Here is a 24524-nt window from a genome sequence, read left to right as displayed (position 1 = left end):
TGCATTCATGAGAGCCAGTTCATCAGCTTTGGATTTGATGAACTGCATGAATTCGGTGATGGACTTGTTGCCCTTGATTGGATTGAGAAGTTGCGTCTTTAACTGAGTTATGCGGCCACGGGAGGGCTTGCCATAAGTGAGGGCAAGGGTGTTCCAAGCATCTACGGATGTGGTGGCAGTAGCAATAAACGGAATCAATGACGGAGATAGTGATCCAATGATAATATTCAATATCAGTTGATCCTGGCGGATCCAGGCGGTGTACGTAGGATTCAGCGTTGAAGTGTTATCGATTGTAACTAATTTGGCCGGACAGAGATGAGAACCATCAACAAATCCAAGCAGATCATGACCAGTAAGGAGGGTCGTGAACTGCAGACGCCATGAGAGAAAGTTGGAGGATGTGAGCTTCAAAGGCGCATGAGCTGCAACATTGAAGGAGATCGGAGTGGCAGGGGCAGCAGCTGGAGTGGTGGCGGCGGCCATGGAAAATGGCAGCGGCGGCTTGGCGAAGAGGAAGGGCGGCGACGGCTAGGGTTAAGAATATTTTATTGGCGTATGCCAGAGGCTCGTGATACCATGTAGAAACTGATGGAATAATATTGTTTTGATATATTCCCAATAATGAATACAAGACTAGTTTATATACAACTAGAAAACCTAAGAGATAAAAGAAAAATACAAAATACAAAAATATACAGAAGATAATATAGAATATATTTCAAGATATAGAATATATTTCAATATTATTTACCTTCTTTTATCTTATTGATGTATCTGTGATCTAAGTATAAAACTTCATTTAAAGTTATCAAATTATTTTTGCACTTTTAAATTTGTTTGAATGCCTTCAAAAGTTGAGAACTTTGGTCTAGTTGGTTAACACCCACTCGATCGATCAAGTTCATTTAAGAAAATTTTTAAAGTGTATATTCACATTTTTTCTATACACATCTTCGATCCCAACATAATACATAGTGTTGTCTACTTGTTTTACCACTACCGATTTATGAAAAAAAAAAAGAAGTATAATATGGATAATGCATTTTATACCTTATATTTAATTATTGTGTTAAATGTTTCTTCTTTTATATTTTGGACTAATCTATTTCACGATTTTTATTTTGTCAACCGTATTTCAGTGAAAAGAGACAATAATCTCATCATCTTCAATAGCAATTCTTGTAATGCTTTCACCATCAATCATTTGAATTTTCATATATTTATTATTTGTTTCTTTTGTTGAACGGTCTCTCTTTGCCTGAAATTTTCCTTGTAATAGTATCATTATCAATCTTCATTTTTGTGTTGTCTGTCATCTTCTATTACTTATATGTCAATGACGTTAATGATCGACACATTTTTTGAACGTCTTCTTTTCTCTTTAATTTCCTGTTGTTCAAAATCTACTAATCTCTATCTACATGCAATGTTTTTATTACTGAATGTTTTTCTTGGATTTTTAATTATTTTTATTACAAATGCTAATATTTGTCCTTTTTTTTTATATATATATCCGATAATGCTCGTATAGTTTTTTTTTTTAAAAAAAAATGTAATTAACCATCCAATTTTGTATCTGGCATCCACTTAGTGACTCGCGATTTAATTATTTGGCTTCATTATTTTAATTCATCGTTTCAAAATAATTAATATTCATTAATGTCAAAAAAGGATATCCAATATCAAGTCCTTACACAAATTTAAAGTTTTTATAAAAATATCTTGTTACTTTATCTACAACAAATAAATTAAACAAAAGAATTTTGGTTTTTCAATCTTTTTCCCATTGGGATTTTTTCAGAATGCAAAAAATTATTTTTACTTCAACTACAAACAAATAAAAAAGAAGAATTTGGAATTAATTTCAATCATATGCAAATTAAGATTTTTGTAAAAAAAAATTATTTTAATTTATCTGCAAGCAAATAAAACCAATGAATTCTTGAATTTCGATACTCCAGAGTTGAGATTTTTTTGGAAAAAAAATCCATTCAATTCATCAATAAATAAAGGGAAAATTGATTTTTTGGTCTTGTATGTTTGTCACTTTGCGATTTCAATTCTTTATATTTTCAGATTTCAGTTTTAGTCCGCTATCTTTATTTTTTGGAAATTTTAGTCTTTTTTCCGATGTGGCGCTGACGTGGCACCAATTCAGTGTTGATGTGGAGCTGACGTGTACAGTGCCACGTCAGAATTTTTGAATAAAAAAGACCGAAATTGCCAAAAATCAGAACATGTAGGACTAAAACTGATATATGAAACTGTACACGTCAGCATTTTTGAATAAAAAAACCGAAATTGCCAAAAATCGAAACATGCAGGACTAAAACTGATATATGAAAACATAGAGAACTAAAATCGCAAAGTGACAAACATAACGACCAAATTTGCAGTTTTCCATAAATAAATAAAAATCAAAGAATTTTGGAGTTTATTCTTATCTAGCGTACACGTAGTTTAACACCATAATAATTGATTTTACACAAACATCCTTACCAAATTTATAAAGTTTATCTTCTGCACATTGGGATTTTTGCGGAATGTAAAAAAAATATTTTTACTTTAATTACAAAAATAAGAATTTTGGAATTCAATCCTCTGCAAATTAGTACTTTTGTGAAAAAATTATTTTTTACTTCATGTGCAAGTAAATAAAACCAATGAATTCTAAAATTTCAATATTCCCAATTTAAGTTTTTCGAAAAAAAAAATGTTCAGATCAACTATAAATAAAATAAAAATCAAATAATTTTGGAGCTTCAATCATTCTTGGCAAATGGATCCTTATCTAGCGTACACATAGTTTGATAATTTTGACCCTATCATTTTAATAATTGATTTTACGCAAACATCCTTACTAAATTTCTCAAGTATGTATAAACGAAGGACAAAATTGGCAATACACAATGTAAAACATTGATTTTGGTTCACAATTTATAATAGATATAGGTAGATAGACATATATTACTAAGATAGTGTTTGAGAGAGCTTTTAGAAAGCACTTCTCAACTTTACGTTAACAACATTTCAAATTTTTGTTAACGAAAAAACTGAAAAGTGATTCTAAAGAACTCTTCCAGATATTACCTAAATCTATCTTGGCGCATGGGTAAATTAAAGTTAATTTAATCTAAAATATATTTTATGTGAAAAATATGGATCTATATCAGAGTTATATATCGATCTTTTTTAAAAGTTCATCTCTGAATTTCAATTTTATTAAATTTTATTTTCCTTTAAATAAGGATATTACGGAAACATTATAATACAGTGTAGATATACCAAATCAGAATTTACCCTATCGAAAATCCCACGTTGTATCCAAGATAACGTTTATTTCATGCATATATGGATACAATTAAAATCCAACGTTGTATCTAACATACGACATTAAATGCGAAAGATAATATTGCTTGATTTTTTTCTGATTCAAACCATATATAACTTTTACACCATATATCTATCCTTCCTTGTAGCAACTTATAAATACGTGCTGTCGGAACTGTCTCATGCATGCATTCAAAAATGGTGTTTTCTTGTCCCAAAAACTGCTCGATCATCTTCGTTTCTCTTTCGCTATTCCTTCTAATCGACGCTCAAGCGATCCACGTCAATTTTGATGATGATGGACCGGCTGATCTCTGCCCCAAGACCCGCAATTCCACATTCTGTTTCCAGATTATAGGGAGCTTCGGAAACGACAGCTTTATGGAGATGATGAAGGCAGCCATCAAGTCGGCAAGCCAGTTAGCCGAATTAGCGGCGGACCAGGCTCGTGAGCTTCTCATTCAAGGGAAATATCCCGCGCTCAATGACCAATTGAAGTCATGTATAGGCAACTATACGCAGACGAATCTTGATCTATTCACTATGCAGAGGGATTTGAAGGCAGGATATTATGATAGCCTGCCTCCGGAAGCAAATGCAGTGCTTGCAGATGCCGGAGCTTGCGATAGTCAGTTCCAGCCACCGTCCAGCGAACCTGCTGAGGTGAAAAAGGGAACCCAGGATTTGCTGGATGCTTGTAGCTTAGTCTTGGTTGTTTCTCAGATAGTATACGAGCCAAGTCGAGTCGAGCCGGACTCTTGAATGTTTGAGTTAGACCGTTTTATAGTTGAGCCGAACTCGAGCTTTATTCCACGATTGTATTCATGGCTTACTAGCTTATTCAAGCTTTTATTGAGCTTCAATAAATTTAATAAATACAAATTATAAACTTAGAGTATACTCAATAAAGTCATTGAAAACTAAAGTTAATATTTAGAGGAAAATATAATATTCTTATCAAAATTTGTACATAGTTTTATTCTAATAAATAAATATTTTAATAGATCTTTCTATATTTTCATAAATAAAAGTGCATGTAAAATATATAAATCAAATATCAAAACTATTATTTTTTCGTATAAGAGTTGACCTATGAGTCTACTAACGAACGTGACGAACAAAATATTATATATCTTGAGCTTGGTTAACATTTATCTTAATGAGCCTCATTAAACGACTCAAATGAGCTTTTATCTAATCGAGTTCCGCGCCTAACCCATTAGGGTTTTGTCGCCTTGGATAAAACTATATCTCAAATTGCACGGTTCAGATCCTATTTTGTGTTCCCTTAATCCCTTTTGAACAGACGACCAAAAATACCTGATGGTACAGTTCTTGAGGCAGGCAGTTCGGCAGCGTGGCCTCATCAGGGCCCTTGATTGGCCCCTTAATCCAAGGGTCTGGATCTACTCTCTACTTCTATAAATAGACGTTAAGAAATTTCATTCTTACGCTGTTGTTTTGATGCACCTTCGAGAAAGTTCCTGACCCGAGCTGACATTTATCGATTGGATCTGGTATTTATCGAGACCTCCTCACATTGACTGTCCCGAGCACAAGTTGTCCCTACCCGTAGGCATTTAGTCCTCCTTATTCTATACAGATGTTTCCTTGTAAGTCCTTAATTTCTCCTTGTACGACTTAGGATAGAATGTCTTCTCCAGATGAGCCACTTGTTAGGGAATTAGTGGAATTCCTTAAGGCCCCCTCTTCCTCTTTAGAGAGGCCCGGACCGTCCGACCCCCAGGGCTCGAAGACTGGCCTGAGCCCTTCTGAGTCTCGGGAAGCCACAATTTTAAGATTCCATAGACTTAGGATTGTCGAGGCCCGATTGAAAGGATAGGGTCGCCCATGGTACGAAGTTATGGCTTCTTACCTCGGTCCGAACATGGGCCCGACCATCAGGGCTAGCTCGGGAATGCCCGACACATTTGATTTACTGATTCCAAAGCGTCGGGGCCAAACCCACAAACTCCCAAAGGGCTTTCATAGTTTCAACGTAAACAAAGTTTGAATGGGTCTGAGATTTTCCATCCCCGATATTGTACAATCTGTGTTGTGTCCAAGACAACTTTTTCCGAATTATTTTAGTTTTATTATCGCTTTAGGTGTTCTTTTTAGTTTTTTCCAGATCCCATAGATATAGGGAATTTCCTGAAATTCATCCAGATAAAAAGGATTGCCCCGGATCGGTTCTATATATTCATTTGACCCGAGTACCAATTCCTAAAAAGGAAGCCGAGCTCCCATAAGAGTTGAACCAAAAAGTATTTCTTTGTTCGGTCCAACCAACCATGGCTATGTGGGATGAACTGAGCCATAAAGTTCAAAACTTCGTCCATTCCAGCCAGGCCGACTCATGATTTTACCAACTTCCTTTCCATTATGAGTGTGAAAACCTTCAACATTGAGAACTTGATTGAAGATGACCTGCTCTGCAAGTACGACTTCTATAGAAAAAGGATAGAGTTTTAGAGAGATATGGGAAGGACTCTTCTTAGCCCTTTACCCCTTGGTCTATGCGTTATATATATTTACTCACCTTCCCTTTTTTGTGTTGTTCCCCGAGCCCAAAAGCCCGAGGCTTCTTTGAAAACCACCAAGTATGATTAGCCCTCAGGCCTCGTCTCAAGGGAAAGGAAAACCCTCAGTAATGGAGGCCATCTTGCTTCCTGGGGTCTGCCCCGAGGAGATCCCAATCACCCCTATAGTAGGGAATCTTTTTTTTTTTGCGAAGCCAGATGGGCTCGGGAGTTTGAACATTCTCCAGCACATGATCTCCTCTGTATACTTAGAGGTGGTCCAATCAGTCGCGGACCACATGGTGGAGGATTCGATGGCTTTGAGCTTCACGCAGGTATTACACTCTTTGCTCTCCTTTATTTCCATCATGTTTTCCTCGGTTTTTCTCTTTCTAGACCCTTGCTTGGGCTAACGAACACACTTCCCAGGCCATAAAATCCCATGCTGAAGCCTGGGAGAACGCCCTAAACCAAGATGAGTTCATGAAGCATCTCGAGGTACTGACGGAGCAGATGCACGCCTTGAAATTTGATCACGATGATTATGTGTACAACATGTGGGCTAACCTGGAGAATGCTCAAATCAGAAGTAGCTCAAAAAAGGATCTTCGAGCTGGAAGATTCAGCCCGGGCAAAATACAAGGAGGTCGAGACATCATGGGCTCGGAAAAAAGAATAATTCCTCAAGTCCTCTGAATTCTCCGATATTTTCGCGGGAAAGGCTGTGGTTTTCTTCAAGGAGGGATTCAAAGGGTGTTTGGCTTAGTTCCGAGCCAATGGGTATTTGGAGGCCTAACACCCCGCCCCTTTCCTGTACTTAGCCAAAGCTCTAGACGACATGCCCGATGAGGAGGAGGAGTCCGATCAGGAGGAGCAATCAGAGCCCAAATATGTTGTTAATCCTTAGTTTTTCCTTGTATTTATCACCTGCAGTTTGAAAACAATGTACTTTTATGTATCAAAACACTCATCATCTGGTTGGAACCCTATGTGGTCATTTCATTCTATTTTTTTTAATTAACCTTTATGTTTTTCCGTTGGTCGGGAATATTATATGCACCATTTGTCATAACTTAAACTGTATCTTGTGTTTTCGTCATCCCGAGCAGGGGAACCCAAGCATGCAAGTTTACAAAGAAACCATGAAAATGACGAATTAAAAGTGACATTTCTGAACATAATTTTGACTAGTTTTAACAATCCCGAGCACATGAATGTCATGCAAAAGATACCGAGCCCAAGCTATGTATCTGGGCATATATGTCTTGAGAACTATGGAATCTTCTAAGTAAAAAATTTGAAAGAACCTGGGTGAAGCATCCGAGAAGATGGACATAATCCGAACTCGTACTAAGAACCCGAACACGTGTAAAAATCCACGCTCATGCAAAAGTCTGAACATGCACCAAAGATCCGAACTGATCATTCCAACCGTGTATCTAACTTTGAAACCACGATTTTAAGAATCCCATGCTGATGTGTCCAAACATTCACTAAAAGAAAAACTCTCATCAACAACACTCCAACAACAACGGTTTTATCCCAAAACTATTGTTTTTTTACCATATAACAACGTTTTTAATTAAAATTTTTGTCTTTGGGTGTTTCCAAAATTAAAAGACAACATTTTTTGAAAAATTGTTTCTTTGAGCGTTTTTTTTAGGGCTATCACAACAGTTTTTGTCAAGCGTTGTGTAATAGTGTTGTGGAAAATATAAAACTGTTGTAAAACTGTTGTCTTTTCTCTTAAAGACAACAGTTTTTAGCTGTTGTCTTCGAGCGTGATTTTTAACATGGTCTTCTACAACAGTTTTAAATCCCTTACGACAACTGATAAAAAATGTTGTCTATGGGAGTTTCTCTTGTAGTGATTTACACGTAATGTGGGGGTAAAATCAAGCATATGTAGAAAATATGTGCACCTGCATAAAAACACCGAACATAGATGTAGAAATCCAAACACATATGTAGAAACCCGCGCTGGTATTATACCTTGGCCAGAAGAATGATCAAGTAAAACTTTGAGGTTTTCGAGCACTGGGTCACACACATACTTATGACTTCAAAAAACATGACATGTTTAAGTAAACTTTGTGTGGGCTTTAATAATGCCGAGCTGGTCGGGATTTTGGATGGTTTCCACGTCTATGTTGTTTTACATTGTGCCGATCTGGTTGTGCTTTTGGGGCCGTCCACGTTGATGTGGGCTTACATTTTGTCGAGATGGTCGTACTTCTAGGGGCGGCAACATTTGTGTGGGCTTACATTTTTTCCAAGCTGGTCGGACTTTTGGAGGAGACCACGTTTATGTGGGCTTACATTGTGCTGAGCTGGTTGGATTTTTTTGGCGATTCGTCGTGTAAGACCAGCACAGGTCTGTTTTATTAATGATTCCAAAAATTGAACAATGATAAGTCTCGGTGTTTGAAACCTTCATGAAAAAAACTGAATCTTAGTAATAACAAAACTAAAATAAAAAAAGATAACTAAATAACTCACAACTAGCCCTAAAAAGCCTGGTATTGAGGTAGACGTGCCTGGACACCTATGCATAATACTTATTTAAGTGTTGGGCGTTACATGGTCTTTTTCCTTTCTTTCCTTGAGGATCTTCTAAGTAATAGACTGCTAATCCTACTTTCCCTTTCACTTTGAAAGTCCCTTCATATTTTGCGTCAAGTTTTCCCATTTCTCCCGGGTGTTGGATTTTTCTCATAACAAAGTCTCTTTCCTTAAATATTCGGGAATTAACCTTTATTTTTGTAGTATCGTGTCATCCTCTTACGATAGGTTGTTAGTCTTACAGTCTCCCTAGCCCTGTTTTCTTCCACCAGATCCAAATCCAGTGCACGTTATTTGTTTTCCAAAACATATGCTATTATTCGAGCACTTTTCTGTCCAATTTTCGTGGGCTCCTCGCTCTCCTACACCAGTTGTATGGGATCTCACCCGTCTCGGTCCGGGTCGTGGTGTGGTAGGACCAAATAACGGAAAGTATCTCGTCCACCAATTTTTCTCGGGATGTGCCCAATCGAGACTTGAGGGCTTGGACGATTGTAAAGATCTATTCAATCTTTATCTCTTCACTTCAGGCTCGGACTTTGGATCCACAAAATTTTCTCTCATTGTCTGATATGAGTTGGCGTGGTATCCTCAACCTCCACCCATTTGGAGAAGTGATCAACTAATACTAACAAAAACTTTCTTTGTCATGTGCTGATAGGAAATGATCCAACAATGTCCATCCCTCATTGCTCAAAAGAACAAGCTGCCACGGTTGCCCTCATTAATTCCGCAGGTCTCTATTGAAGTTTTGCGTGCCTTTGATAGTTATTGTTGGAAAACGTGTTCAGATAACTCAAGAATTGATACCCGGTGCAGCGGAAGTTTAAAAATTTTATTTTATTATATGGAACGATTCCATATCAAGGGTATCAAAACTTTTACGATTAAATATGTGTAAGTAAAACAAATAATCACAAATTAAATATTTTACCTTAAAATCTCGAAGCGAGATTATGGACACCAACAGAACTTAATCTGCTCTTCTTGTAAATCCCGAGAACCGATGGCGTCACGATCAATCACCGGAATTAGGTCCACGAACGAAAAACAGAAACCCTCTGATTGACTGCACTAGAAATCAATCAGAAGTTTTACGTAGAGAATAAACATATTTGATCTGTTAATTCAGATTGCAATTTTTCACAAAAATCACAGTCCGAATTTTCTCAAAAGGGACAGAGGAATTTTCGAAAATCCTCTTGAATAATTATGCAGCGTTTTTCGAAAATTCAAGACTGAATTGTGTATTATTTTCGAACACTGCATACCTATTTATAGATAATTTTTAGACTAGATTAAGTTATTAATGCATTAGGACTCTAACTTTTTAGGGCCCACAATCCATAACTTAAGCCCAACAAGCCAAGCCCGTTGTTATAGAAATTAATATAAAATTCATCGTGACTCCGATTGATAAACTGATTTCACCAATGTGCACAGAAACCATTTCTGTATCTTTTAGAGTCAAGATAATTTTTTTGAATCCAAATTCAGTGATTTCCAAAAATGCCCATCCCTATGTCATTTTAGGAAATCCCACTTCCTTTAGTTAAGAAGTCCAACTTCTCTTTCATTAAATTTAACTCTTTAAATTTAACTATCTCTACGGGGTTTTAGTAATCCATTACTTGTGTAACCCTCAATGGTTCAGGGATACAGCTAGCTGTGGGCTCACAACTCCTTGTGACTCGGAAAAACAATTTCCGACTTACCCATCGAATCATGGTAAGAACATCTAGCAACATCGCCCCATGATTCCCTAGGTATCACTGATAGTGCCTGCAAGAACCAGTAGATTTTGGTTAGCGTACAGTACAGTCCCTTCATCCAAATATCCCGATCGAATCAACAACCATTGGTACATCGAGAGTTGTTCGAGATTCGATAACTATGCAATGCATCTTGAAGATCAAATAGTGACATCGCATGTGCTACTAGAAAACCATGTAACCTAAATCACATCGAGTACTCTGGCCAGAGATTTGTCACACTAATATCTCCTCAGATCGCATAGGATATCCACACTCGCAAGTATGTGGTGAATCCTTGACAACAAAGCATCGACTCCTATATGTGTCGTAACTGTACCCAATCCCGATACCTGATGACCCCAATAGAGTCGGTAAATGAGTCAAAGTACAGTACTAGCATATAAAATCTCAATGATGTTTCAAGTAATAAGGACTAATGGTGTACAACCAAAACCGCGGACTTTATCCACTCGATAAGTGATAACCACTTGGAAAGTCCGAATAGGGTAGTTCGATCATTCAACATATGAATATCCATTTGCATGCTTTGAACATCTCCATGTTCATTACCAATGAAACGTGGTACTTGGCATCACAAATGCTAGTCTCAATCTCGAGCGATCTTTATCTTTATTAGCGGACGACTCAATTGACTAGGAACTGTTTAGAATATACAGTGACTATAAGATGTGTTTCATAATAGTGATCTCTCTTTATTCACTATCTCATCTTGCTTACACTATAGTATATTCAAGGTCTTTATCAAAACAACAATAGTATATCACAATATTACAATATGAAGAAAGACAAAGATAATGCCATTAATGAATGTAAATTATATTAAACAAAGATTGTTTATACATAGAGTCACAAAAGCCCTTAGCCACAAGTTGGCTAACCGGGCACCCACTCTTTCAATCTCCCACTTGCCCTAAAGCCAACTAGTCATACTACGCAATCTCATTGCTTTGCGATGTTTGTCAAACAATGGTCCTGGCAAGGGCTTAGTAAGTGGATCAGCGATATTGTCTGTAGAGGCCATTCTCTCGACAGTGATGTCTCCTCTTTCCACAATCTCCCGGATGATGTGGTATTTCCTCAGTATGTGTTTGGATCTTTGATAAGACCTTGGTTCCTTTGCCTGAGCAACGGCACCAGTGTTGTCGCAGTACACCGGAACTGAACCAACAGCTTAAGGAATTACTCCCAACTCTTGGACGAAATTCCTCATCCAAACGACCTCTTTAGCAGCAGCTGATGCTGCAATGTATATTGCCTCAGTGGTGGAATCCGCTGTGGTGTCTTGCTTGGAACTTTTCCAAGAGACAGCACCGCCATTGAGCATGAATACAAATCCAGAGGTTGACTTTGAGTCATCCACGTCGCTTTGGAAGCTAGAATCGGTATAGCCTTCCAATTTCAATTCACTTCCTCCATAAACCATGAATATATTCTTAGTTCTTCTCAAGTACTTAAGAATATCCTTCACGGCTTTCCAATGCATTTGACCGGGATTGGCTTGATATCTGCTCGTGACACTCAGAGCATAGGCCACATCCGGTCTGGTAGATATCATCCCATACATGATACTACCTATGGCTGATGCATATGGTATGTGTGTCATCTTCTCTATCTCTTCATCAGTCTTGGGACACATAGACTTAGATAGAGAAACTCCATGACACATAGGTAGATGTCCTCTCTTGGACCCATCCATTGAAAACCTTTTCAATATGGTGTCGATGTAGGTTGATTGAGTGAGTCCTATCATTCTTTTAGATCTATCTCTATAGATCTGTATTCCTAGAATATAGGATGCCTCACCTAAGTCCTTCATCGAGAATCTACCTGATAACCATATCTTTGTTGACTGCAACATCTCTACGTCATTCCCAATGAGTAGGATGTCATCAACATAAAGTACTAAGAATGTTACCGCATCCTTAACTACTTTCTTGTACACGCATGGTTCCTCCGGGTTCTTGATGAAACCAAAATCCTTTATTGTTTCATCAAATTTCTGGTTCCAAATTCTTGATGCTTGTTTGAGACCATAGATTGATCTCTGAAGCTTGCATACCTTATGCTCGCTTCCTATGGATGTGTATCCCTCAGGCTGCATCATATAGATCTCTTCCTTAATGTTTCCATTAAGAAATGCAGTCTTTACATCCATTTGCCATATCTCATAGTCATACCAAGCTTCTATGGAAATAAGGATTCTTATGGACTTGAACATTGCGACTGATGAAAAGGTTTCATCATAGTCAACTCCTTGTCTTTGAGTATAATCTTTTGCCACCAATCGTGCCTTGTAGGTCAATACCTTACCGTCAGGCCCAAGTTTTCTCTTGTAGATCCATTTACACCCAATTGGAACAATTCCATCGGGAGGATCTACTAAAGACCAAACTTGGTTCGAATGCATCGAATCTATTTCCGACTGCATAGCTTCAAGCCATAAATTAGAATCCGCATCAGAAATTGCTTCCTTGAAGTTTCTTGGATCACATCCAATGTCGGGTTCACTTTGATCCCCTTCAAGAAGAAGACCATATCGAATAGGAGGTCTAGAAGTCCTCTCGGATCTCCTAGATATAGGCGTGTCAATCAATGGTTCCTGAGGTGTAGGATCGTTATTTTGTATCTCGGGTTCTTCTCGAATTTCTTCGAGTTCCATCATCTTGCCTTTCTTATCTAATATGAACTCCTTCTCCATGAAGGTGGCATTCCTTGAAACAAACACTTTTGTTTCAGTAGGATGATAGAAATAATATCCGATTGAATTCTTTGGATATCCTACAAAATAACATAAGGTGGATCGACTATCCAACTTATCTCCCACTGTCTGCTTCACGTAAGCAGGACATCCCCAAATCTTTAAGTACGAATACTTAGGAGCTTTGCCATTCCATAACTCGTATGGAGTTTTATCTACTGCTTTAGTGTGGACATTGTTTAACAACAATACTGCCGTTTCAAGCGCATAGCCCCAAAACGAAGGTGGGAGCTCAGTGAAGCTCATCATAGATCGAACCATGTCCAACAAAGTTCGATTACGACGCTCCGAGACACCATTAAGCTGAGGTGTCATAGGAGGAGTCCACTGAGAGAGAATCTCATTCTCTTTTAGATAGCTCAAAAACTCGGTACTTAAGTATTCTCCACCTCGATCCGATCAAAGTGCTTTAATACTTCTACCTTGTTTGTTTTCTACTTCAGCCTTGAATTCTTTGAACTTTTCAAATGATTCAGACTTATATTTCATTAAATATAAATACCCATACCTCGAATAATCATCAGTAAAGGTAATGAAGTAGGTGTGACCAAATTTAGTACCGATACTAAATGGTCCGCAAACATCTGTATGGATCAAATCCAACAGATTTTGACTACGTTCAGGCTTCCCTTTGAAAGGAGATTTAGTCATTTTTCCTTTTAGGCAGGACTCACAAGTAGGTAGAGAGTTAATATCAGACATATCAAACATGCCCTCTCCCACTAGCTTGTTCATCCTCCTTGAGGAAATATGACCTAGCCTAGCATGCCAAAGGTTTGCCAGGTTTTGACTATCGTTTTTTCTTTTATTTGTTGTTACCGGTTTATCAACATAATTAATTGGAACGTCTTTTAATTTTAAGTTATATAGATTGTTTTCAAGTTGTCCATTTCCAATCAAACATTCATTCTTGTAAATATTGCAAATCCCATTCACAAAATTACAAGAAAAACCATCTCTATCAAGCATAAAAACAGAAATAATATTTTTAACTAAAGCTGGCACAAATAAAACATCTCTAAAAAATAACTTAAAATTGTTCTGCAAAACTAAATAAACGTCTCCCACTGCTTTGGCTTCAACTCTGGAACCATTTCCGAGCCTCAGCTGGGTCTCACCCATCCTAAGCTTACGACTTCTTGTCATCACCTGCAAATCATTGCAAATGTGAGATCCACATCCGGTATCCAATACCCAAGAAGTAGTATTAAGTGAAACATTTATTTCAATGTAAAATATACCCTTTGCAGTTTGCAACTGCTCGAGGTATTCCTTGCAGTTACGTTTCCAATGACCAGGTTTCTTGCAGTGATGGCAAACATCTCCAGATATGTTAACGTTTGAAGCTTTTGTCTTGGCCTTCTTTTGTGGTACAATTTTCTTGGGTGGGGCAGAACGTTTCTTACCCTTTCCACTTGGCCCCTTCTTGGAGTAAGAAGAGGAGCCAACCAAGAGTACCGGTTTATCCTTCTTTAATGTGGCCTCATAAGACACAAGCATATTGACCATCTCTTCAAGGGTGGCCTCTATCTTGTTCATATTGAAGTTCACCACAAATCCGTCAAACGACGAAGGAAGTGAAAGAAGTAATAAGTCCGCGTTTAGCTCATGCTCCAATGTCAAATCGAGTGTTACCAACTTTTCAATGAGCCCAATCATGTGTACCCCATGCTCACGGACCGAAGTCCTATCTCGCATGCGGCATGTCATGAGCTCTTTGATGGTGGCATACCTTTCCGACCTTGACTGAGCTCCAAAAAGTTCCTTGAGGTGCACGTGTATGTCAGCAGCATTCACGGCATCCTCAAATCGCCTCTGGAGTTCATCAGACATTGAAGCTTGCATATAGAATTTAGCCTTGATATCATGGTCCGACCATTGATCAAGTTTTGCCAATTCTTCCGGAATTATATTAGCCGGTGCTTCCTTTGGAGGATTCTTTTCTAACACGTAGAAAATTTTCTCCGAGTTTAGAACAATTTTTAATTTACGGAACCATTCCGTATAGTTTGCGCCAGTCAATTTGTTTTGTTCGAGAATTGAGTATAGTGGATTTCGCGAATTCATCGTAATAAAATAATGAAAAGAAACAGACAATAATCAGTGATTGTTTAATTAATTTACTAAGACATAAAATATGGCGAAATTTAATTTTATGAATTTCACTCCCACTATTTTAACGATTTCACTACCCTCTAGTGAAAACGGAAAACTCCATTCCTTAGTGGGAACATGAAGTCCAATTGACAAATCATAGTCCCGAATAATATCAGCCAACCATAATTTTCAAAAGGTAGAGCCCAATTACTTTCAAAGTAACCCCCATGTATTTACCTCATGTCCAATAAAGGCCCAATAATATGACGCCGTTTATTGTGACATGTCAAGATAACCCATCAATATTAAGTTGTGATGGACGGTCGCCATGTGGATCCCTCAATAATATGAGCCAATCCCATGGGAGTTCCACCCAACTTACAACATGTGTCGATCCAATGTACAGCTTTCCGACGAACGGGCCCCCCCAATAATATGAGCCGGACCGTATCCGCGGGTAGCATCTCATACATTGATCGTTGATGGAAGGTAGGAACATTTAAGCAATATTTAAATTCCCTTTTTATTAATCTTGATATCAATTTTAAATCATATTTAAAATGAGGGATTTTAATTTTGAAAATTTGTCTCATCATGCAATTTATGTATGCTTGCGGGATTCATATAATTTAGTCTAAATATGCATACATCAATAATATCATATATTATTTAAGGATGATCGATCCCATTAACTAATCGACCCGTGGTTGCCAATCACGAGTCTAAGTCCAATCCTAGGTGATATGCAAGTATGCAATGCAATCCTATTACATTGAGCTTCCAATTTACATTTCTTCGGTCTTCATTGTCTGCTGGGCCCATCTTGTCTTCAAATCTTTGTCTTCCACTAAGTCTCATAAATTTACAATAAATTTCGATGACAAATATGGGATACATTTTTAGGGGTGGGAACGGGCCATAAACCAGGCCCACTTTTTATTACAAATGACAATCATATTGGGCTATAAACCAAGCCCATTAATAAAATCCAACAACAATAAGACAAATGTAAATTACCTAACATACACCTAAAACATTGATCATGGCAATCGATCATCTTTTATCCAATAATTAATTCAATTATTAAATAATTGGATAAACATGCAAAGGCATCATAATTTAAAAGATAAAATCATATTTTATCTTATCCATCCATAAGATCATATCTTATCATCAATTTTACCAAAATAATTAATTTTATAAAATTTAATTTAACGGATAAAATTTATAAATTTTCCAAAAATTTAAATTTATCCAAAAATCAATTTTAAAATTTTCAGACTCGAACAATTCGATCCGATGCCTCGTGAACCAATCAAAAACAATTTTCGATCGGATCAAAAACTAGAATTTCAAAATATTAAAATTTTAATTAAAAAATTAAAAATTAATTTTTCCGGGCTGCCCGGGACAATCCCGGGCAGCCCGCGCCCCAAAAGGGGGCTCGGGCAGGGCAGCCCGTCGCTGCCCCTTGGGCAGCGCCCAGCGCTGCCCTGGGCAGCGATCCAATCGCTGCCCCTGGGCAGTGATCCAATCACTGCCCTTGGGCAGCGACGATCGCTGCCCGATTTGCCCATTAAATTTTAATTTTAAAAATTTGTTTTGTTTAAAAAACGAGGCTTAAAAAATTTTGTACAATCGATCAATTTAATCGTTTGATCTGAGCAACCTGGCTCTGATACCACTGTTGGAAAACGTGTTCAGATCAATCAAGAATTGATACCCGGTGCAGCGAAAGTTTAAAAATTTTATTTTATTATATGGAACGATTCCATATCAAGGGTATCAAAACTTTTACGATTAAATATGTGTAAGTAAAACAAATAATCACAAATTAAATATTTTACATTAAAATCTCGAAGCGAGATTATGGACACCAACAGAACTTAATCTGCTCTTCTTGTAAATCCCGGGAACCGATGGCGTCACGATCAATCACCGGAATTAGGTCCACGAACGAAAAACAGAAACCCTCTGATTGACTGCACTAGAAATCAATCAGAAGTTTTACGTAGAGAATAAACAGATTTGATCTGTTAATTCGGATTGCAATTTTTCACAAAAATCACAGTCCGAATTTTCTCAAAAGGGACAGAGGAATTTTCGAAAATCCTCTTGAATAATTATGCAGTGTTTTTCGAAAATTCAAGACTGAATTGTGTATTATTTTCGAACACTGCATACCTATTTATAGATAATTTTTAGACTAGATTAAGTTATAATTGTATTAGGACTCTAACTTCTTAGGGCCCACAATCCATAACTTAAGCCCAACAAGCCAAGCCCGTTGTTATAGAAATTAATATAAAATTCATCGTGACTCCGATTGATAAACTAATTTCACCAATGTGCACAGAAACCATTTCTGCATCTTTTAGAGTCAAGATAATTTTTCTGAATCCAAATTCAGTGATTTCCAAAAATGCCCATCCCTATGTCATTTTAGGAAATCTCACTCCCTTTAGTTAAGAAGTCCAACTTCTCTTTCATTAAATTTAACTCTTTAAATTTAACTATCTCTACGGGGTTTTAGTAATCCATTACTTATGTAACCCTCAATGGTTCAGGGATACAGCTAGCCGTGGGCTCACAACTCCTTGTGACTCGGAACAACAATTTCCGACTTACCCATCGAATCATGGTAAAAGTGTCTAGCAACATCGCCCCATGATTCCCTAGGTATCACTGATAGTGCCTGCAAGAACTAGTAGATTTTGGTTAGCGTACAGTACAGTCCCTTCATCCAAATATCCCGATCTAATCAACAACCATTGGTACATCGAGAGTTGTTCGAGATTCGATAACTATGCAATGCATCTTGAAGATCAAATAGTGACATCGCATGTGCTACTAGGAAACCAAGTAACCTAAATCACATCGAGTACTCTGGCCAGAGATTTGTCACACTAATATCTCCTCAGATCGCATAGGATATCCACACTCGCAAGTATGTGGTGAATCCTTGACAACAAAGCATCGACTCCTATATGTGTCGTAACTGTACCCAATCCCGACACCTGATGATCCCAATAGAGTCGGTAAACGAGTCAAAGTACAGTACTAGCATATAAAGTCTCAATGATGTTTCAAGTAATAAGGACTAATGGTGTACAACCAAAACCGCGGACTTTATCCACTCGATAAGTGATAACCACTTGGAAAGTCCGAATAGGGTAGTTCGATCATTCATCATATGAATATCCATTTGCATGCTTTGAACATCTCCATGTTCATTACCAATGAAACGTGGTACTTGGCATCACAAATGCTAGTCTCAATCTCGAGCGATCCTTATCCTTATTAGCGGACGGCTCAATTGACTAGGAACTGTTTAGAATATACAGTGACTATAAGATGTGTTTCATAATAGTGATCTCTCTTTATTCACTATCTCATCTTACTTACACTATAGTATATTCAAGGTCTTTATCAAAACAACAATAGTATATCACAATATAACAATATGAAGAAAGACAAAGATAATGCCATTAATGAATGTAAATTATATTAAACAAAGATTGTTTATACATAGAGTCACAAAAGCCCTTAGCCACAAGTTGGCTAACCGGGCACCCACTCTTTCAGTTATAGCATGATTTAACTAGGATGGATGCATCTTTTTGCAAGGTGGGCCAAAAAAAATCAGATAGGAGGGATTTTTGAGCTATAGCTATACTGCCTAAGTGATTTCCGTAGCACCCTTCGTGAATTTCCCATAAGACATAATTTGATTCGTCTGCTCCCACAAATTTCAGAAGGGGTCGGGAGAAAGATCTCTTGAAAAATATTTGATTAATCATTACAAAGCGCAGAGCTCTTCTCTTGATTTCCCGAGCCTTCTTGTTATCATTCGGTATCTCTTCCTTTGTCAGATACTTATATATATCGTATCTCCAGCCTCGTTCTATCATTTCTGCTATGATTATGTCCAAATGGTCTAGCTGGGAAACAAGTTCCCGTTCAGTTCGGGCTTGGGAGGTCCTCCAATGGAACTGGCCAGGCGGGCTAGGTGATCTGCTTTTTCATTATCAACATGCGGGATCAGCTCCATAGTGAGCTCAACAATTTCATTTTTTGCTTTGTCAAGTTCCTGGACGTACTTTATCATCTTTTTGTTCTAGATATCAAATTTTCCATTACTTTGTTGTATAGCCAACTGGAGTCCGAATAGAAGATGGCTCGGGAAACTCCAAGGTTTCGAGCAGCCTTGAGTCCTCACAAGAGTGCTTCGTATTCGACCTTGTTATTGGATTCTCGGAAATCCAAACTAACTGAGATGTTTGTTTCCTCATCCCCAAGGCGAGATTATCACAATACCGACTCTGCTTCCTGTTTGGAAAGATGACCCATCTACAAAGAATTTCCACTGCTCTTCTTGTTCCAGCTGGATAGATTTTGCCAAGAAATCAGCTAGGGCATGAGCTTTTATGGCTGTTCAAGGCTCAAACTTTATGTCATACTGTAGTAGCCTGGTTCCATTTTACAAGATTAAGTGATTTTAAACATGTTAGAAAATGACATATAATTTTAAAAGTGTCAAAACATGTTTAAGGAGTCATTATTTGGTGAAAATAAGTGGAAAATCAGTTCTGGAACGTCCAAAAATGATAGGAAGGGTCCCGGGGGTCTCAAACAGTCCAAAAATAGCCAAACGGAAGCAGTTCGGAGCATGCGGACCAGTTCGAACCTTCCGAACTCAGCAGAGCCCAGGTGTCAAAATGGCTAGGACAAGTGGCAGTTCAGGCCATCCGAACCCAGTTCGGACCGTCCGAACTCCGCCTATAAATAGGCCCTTCGAATTTCAGAATTCTCACACCATTTACATATTTCTCTCTCAGTTCTAGGCTATTTTAGGTAGTTTATAGCCTTCATAGGCTTGGTCCGGAGGTTGGTGAGGCGCTCCAGGGTGCTGCTGAGTGGTGCCCAAGTTTTGGGGCAGTCTTCATCAGTAGGCTGACGACGGACGCAGGTATAGCTCTGGCTCCTTATAGTAAATAGGGAGTATGCTATAGAATAGTTAAGGCTTTTAGAATAAGGTTATAATGCATGAGTTTTTTGCATCGCAGTGCGGACTATAGGCTTGGACTTTATAGCTGGTATAGCTTGCCTAGTAAAACTAAGGTACGTAAGTACATACTGAGAAAGGCAGCTGAATATACATGTTCATGTGTTGCATAATTATTTGTTGCATTATTATCTGTCATCATATGCATGATATACTGTTCATTATTTGTATGCGGCATTTTTCATACCATGTTGAGCTTGTTATCCTTTTGAGATAGCAAGTTGTTCTAGGGTCGCTCAGGCCTAGGGATGTTATTATACGATCGGGTACCGTGTGATACCCACTGGACCGACGGGGCAACATGTGCGGTTTACTCATTTAGGTAATAGTCCAAGATCGGGTTCAGTATGTGTGGCACCCACTGGATCTTCAAAGCAGCGTGCGCATACTGGAGGCGCCTGTGTACTGAGCATGATTTTCCAGATTTCATCCCAGTTTACCCAGAGCATTCATAGTTCATGTTTCATGCATCATATAGACCTATATATTAAATACTTTACGTACTGGGCGTTAGCACTCACGTTCCTTCTTTTATCTCGGACACCCCATTCGACGGGGCAGGTTTGCACGTGGACCAGGAGCGAGAGCTGTAGTTGGTCGGTGACCAGGGTTTGGTAGCAGAAGTCTTCAGAAGAGTTTTAGATTAAGATTTTATCTGTATTTATTCGATTTGGTTGTATTTAAGATTTAATTATCTTGGGCTGTATCTCTTTAATAGTTTCTACTGTGATTTCTCTGATTTTATTTAATTAAGTTAAATTCATGCTTAATCTTTGATTAGTTAATGATTCCGGGTTGGGTCACTATATTTATGGTATCAAAGAATGCATAGTAATCTTGGGATCTAAATTTTTGAAATTGAGTTTAACCTTTTGATCATCGTATAGATGGCGGGACATGGTGACGAAAGTAGACATAGTAGCATGGGTGGACTCTGGGGTGATCAGAACGATCGGGAGCATCGTCAGGGCCGTCATCACCATCGCCTTGATGATCATAGGCGCTTCAGTATGCACATGTTTTTGCAGATGGGGCCAAAACCATTAGTCGGAGGTGAGTCACCGGAGGATGCAGAGACTTGGCTTCCGCGTATGTAGGTCTGCTTCTGAGAGTTCCGTTGCACAGAGGAGCATAAAATGGAGTCTATTGACTTCCTCGTGGAGGGACGAGCTCAGAGATGGTGGCGTTTTGCATCCGCACCATTTAATGCAGCCCGGGGAGTTGCTACATGGGAAGAATTCCGCACAACTTTCCACAAGCTGTATTTTTCTCCCGCTCTCCTACAGGTGAAGGCAAGTGAGTTACTGAGTTTGCATCAGGGATCGATGTCGATCGAAGAATACCAGCTGAAGTTCTTTGAGTTGCTGCCCTATTTCCCCCATATTGCTGACAGTATGGAGGCGAAGTATAATCTGTTCCTCCATGGTCTTAATCCGGAAATCCATGACCGAGTAACTGTGGGTAATGACATGACTTATGAGGGATTAGTTAGTCGATGTCACTAGGCGGAGGATAGCATTCGACGCAATAGGTCATTCCTTTCGTCTAGACCCACGAGTTCTTTGGGTCCCCGTACTTAGACATTTAAGAAGTCCGGATCTTCTTCATCTATAGGATCTGGTGAGACTCGTCAGTGGGGCAAGAAAAAGTTGCAGTGTGATCATTGTTGGAGAGACAATCTCACTGAGAATTGTAGATCCGCTGCTGGATCTTGTTTCATCTATGAAAGTGTTGATCACTTCAAGAGAGATTTTCCCAAGCATAATGGATAGAGTGGACAAGCATCTAGGATGGGATCTCAGGTGAGTAGACAGTCTGAGGCATCAGTGCAGCAGAGGACCCAGAGTAGGCATCATGGATATGGTCAGCAGTCTCGGATGCAGGGTTAGATTTATGCTTTGCAGGGAGCTCAGACGCAGTCAGAAAAGAATGATGACACTCAAAATGATTTTGACGGATGATGTATTTGAGTTTTTCGTTTGATAGTTCTGTTTTGTGATAACAGAATGTTAATAAGTTGTATTCTGACAATCATGTGGATTTATGATTTGGGAATTTTATAAATTTAATTCCAAGTATTTTCTGATCGATATTCAACTGTGTTGAATTAGTTGATATTTCCATTACCAAGGATTAGAGTTGTGCTAGTTTTTAGATGATTAGTTTTAGGCTTTTTCCTAGAATGATTCAAAAAGTCAGTGATTTGACATAGTGCCAGAGTTGACTTGTTTCCTCAGAGACTCAGTGTTTGGGTCATTGGTTATTGATGATGGATTTTCATCGTACATTCAATGATGAATTATACCAGGTGCTAAAGACTGTGCTGGGTTGTTCAAGACAGGATAGGAAGCGCGACCTACGCCAGTGTTTTTTGGGAGGTTTATTCTAGATAGGCTATTGGTAGAGGCTACCTGAGTCTTGATATTTTGCACAGTTATAACAATGGGTATAATTAAAAAAATGAATGTTCTTAGGAATTTGATATTGGTACTGGATTAGTGCCAAGAGATTTGAACGTTATCATCTGACTTTATCAGAGATACAGATTTTAGTTTCCGTTGACAGAATAGTCTTGGAAAGTATTCTTTGACAATTGTACATTTTGGTTGGATAATTTTTGCAGGTGGTACTGGGGGAGAACCAGGAGATTCGATCAGTATCGTATGGCCTTATCAGAGTTACAGATAGTGATCAGGGACATGATCAGCATGATGATTTGAGTTTCTTATTAAGTGATTGTAAGACTTATTTGTGTGGTTTCCCCTATAAGATTAAAGATATTATTTTGAGTTGTCAAGTGATGACAATTTTCATCAGGACACAGTGATGATTGATAATGAGAGACGTGACTGTAATCAGGATTGGAAGTGGTGGTGTGTGTTCTCATTATTGCTCTGGAAGTCTTTTGTACTTCAGAAAGGTTATTGGAAAGTTACCCCAGTCTGGAGACCATGATTTTACTAGCAATTATTTGGATTCAGTGAAGTCTTGTAAAATAATACGAGAGAATAAAGAACTTGTTGTTCTTATTCAAGTCCATATCGGTACTTAAGATGTATTTCGAGGATGAAATTATCTTAAGTGGGGGAGAATGTAGTAGCCCGGTTCTATTTTACAAGATTAAGTGATTTTAAACATGTTAGAAAATGATATATAATTTTAAAAGTATCAAAACATGTTTAAGGAGTCACTATTTGGTGAAAATAAGTGTAAAATCATATCTGAAACATCCAAAAATGGTAGGAAGGGTCCCGGGGTTCTCAGACAGTCCAAAAACAGTCAAACGAGTTTGGAAGGCCTGAAGCAGTTCGGAGCATGCGGACCAGTTCGGACCGTCCGAACTCAGCAGAGCCCAGGTGTCAAAATGGCTCGGATAGGTGGCAGTTCGGACCCTTCGAACCCAGTTCGGACCGTCCGAACTCTGCCTATAAATAGGCCCTCCAAATTTTAGAATTCTCAAACCATTTGCATATTTCTCTCTCGGTTCTAGGCTGTTCTAGTTAGTTTCCAGCCTTCCTAGGCTTGGTCCAGAGGTTGGTGAGGCGCTCGAGGGTGCTGCGGAGTGGTGCCCAAGTTTCGGGGCAATCGTCATCACCGGGATGACAACGGACACAAGTATAGCTTTGGCTCCTTATAGTAAATAGGGAGTATGCTATAGAATTGTTAAGGTTTTTAGAATAAGGTTATAATGCATGAGTATTTTGCATCGCAGTGCGGACTATAGGCTTGGAATTTAGAGCTGGTATAGCTTGCCTAGTAGAACTAAGGTACGTAAGTACAGACTGAGATAGCCAGCTGAATATACATGTTCATGTGTTGCATAATTATGTGTTGCATTATTATCTGTCATGATATGCATGATATACTATGACGCCTAAAATCCATAAATTAAATTCCATGCCTAAATTAGTTTTAATGTTTAAAATTCTAAAATTCCTGGTAATTTAAATGATTTAAATCTCCTTAGAATTTATTTGCATGATATTAAAAATTTTAATTGCTTATATTGGTGACTTTCGGCTACGGCACACGGCAAAGGAAAACACGGCGGGAAAATCCTTTATTTTAGGTGACCTAAATTCCTTGAGAGGTGAGGAAAATAAAATAAAAATCTTTATTTTAGATTTTTCCATTCAAGAAATCGTGTAAGCGCATTTTCGCACGTAATTCTTTAAATTTCCTAATTTAGCCTTTTTGGACCCGGACAAGTGAAATTTAATATTTGGCATTTAAAATTAAAGGTTCTAGACTTAGATATTTAAATTAGAGGAAATTCTTCAAGCAAAAAATTTAAATTCAAAACTAGCACTTTTACTTGGTCAAAAAGTACTTTTGACTAGTCCTACTCTCACACACGCACACCTATACATACATACACATATTATATCACACACAAGCTTAAACCCTAACAC

General features: G+C 38.2%; 1 protein-coding gene across 1 annotated transcript; it reads left to right on the top strand.

The window, feature by feature from the left end:
- The first annotated feature begins 3531 nt into the window (after positions 1-3531).
- Positions 3532-4095, top strand: LOC140864692 (pectinesterase inhibitor-like). Its single transcript, XM_073268993.1, has one exon. The coding sequence runs from the start codon at positions 3532-3534 to the stop codon at positions 4093-4095; it is 564 nt and encodes a 187-aa protein (XP_073125094.1).
- Positions 4096-24524: the final 20429 nt, after the last annotated feature.

The sequence above is a fragment of the Henckelia pumila genome, chromosome 1, assembly GCF_033568475.1.
Source record: "Henckelia pumila isolate YLH828 chromosome 1, ASM3356847v2, whole genome shotgun sequence".
Classification (NCBI taxonomy): domain Eukaryota; kingdom Viridiplantae; phylum Streptophyta; class Magnoliopsida; order Lamiales; family Gesneriaceae; genus Henckelia; species Henckelia pumila.
Note: the sequence above shows the minus strand (reverse complement) of the source record. Positions and strands in the feature narration are given on the sequence as shown.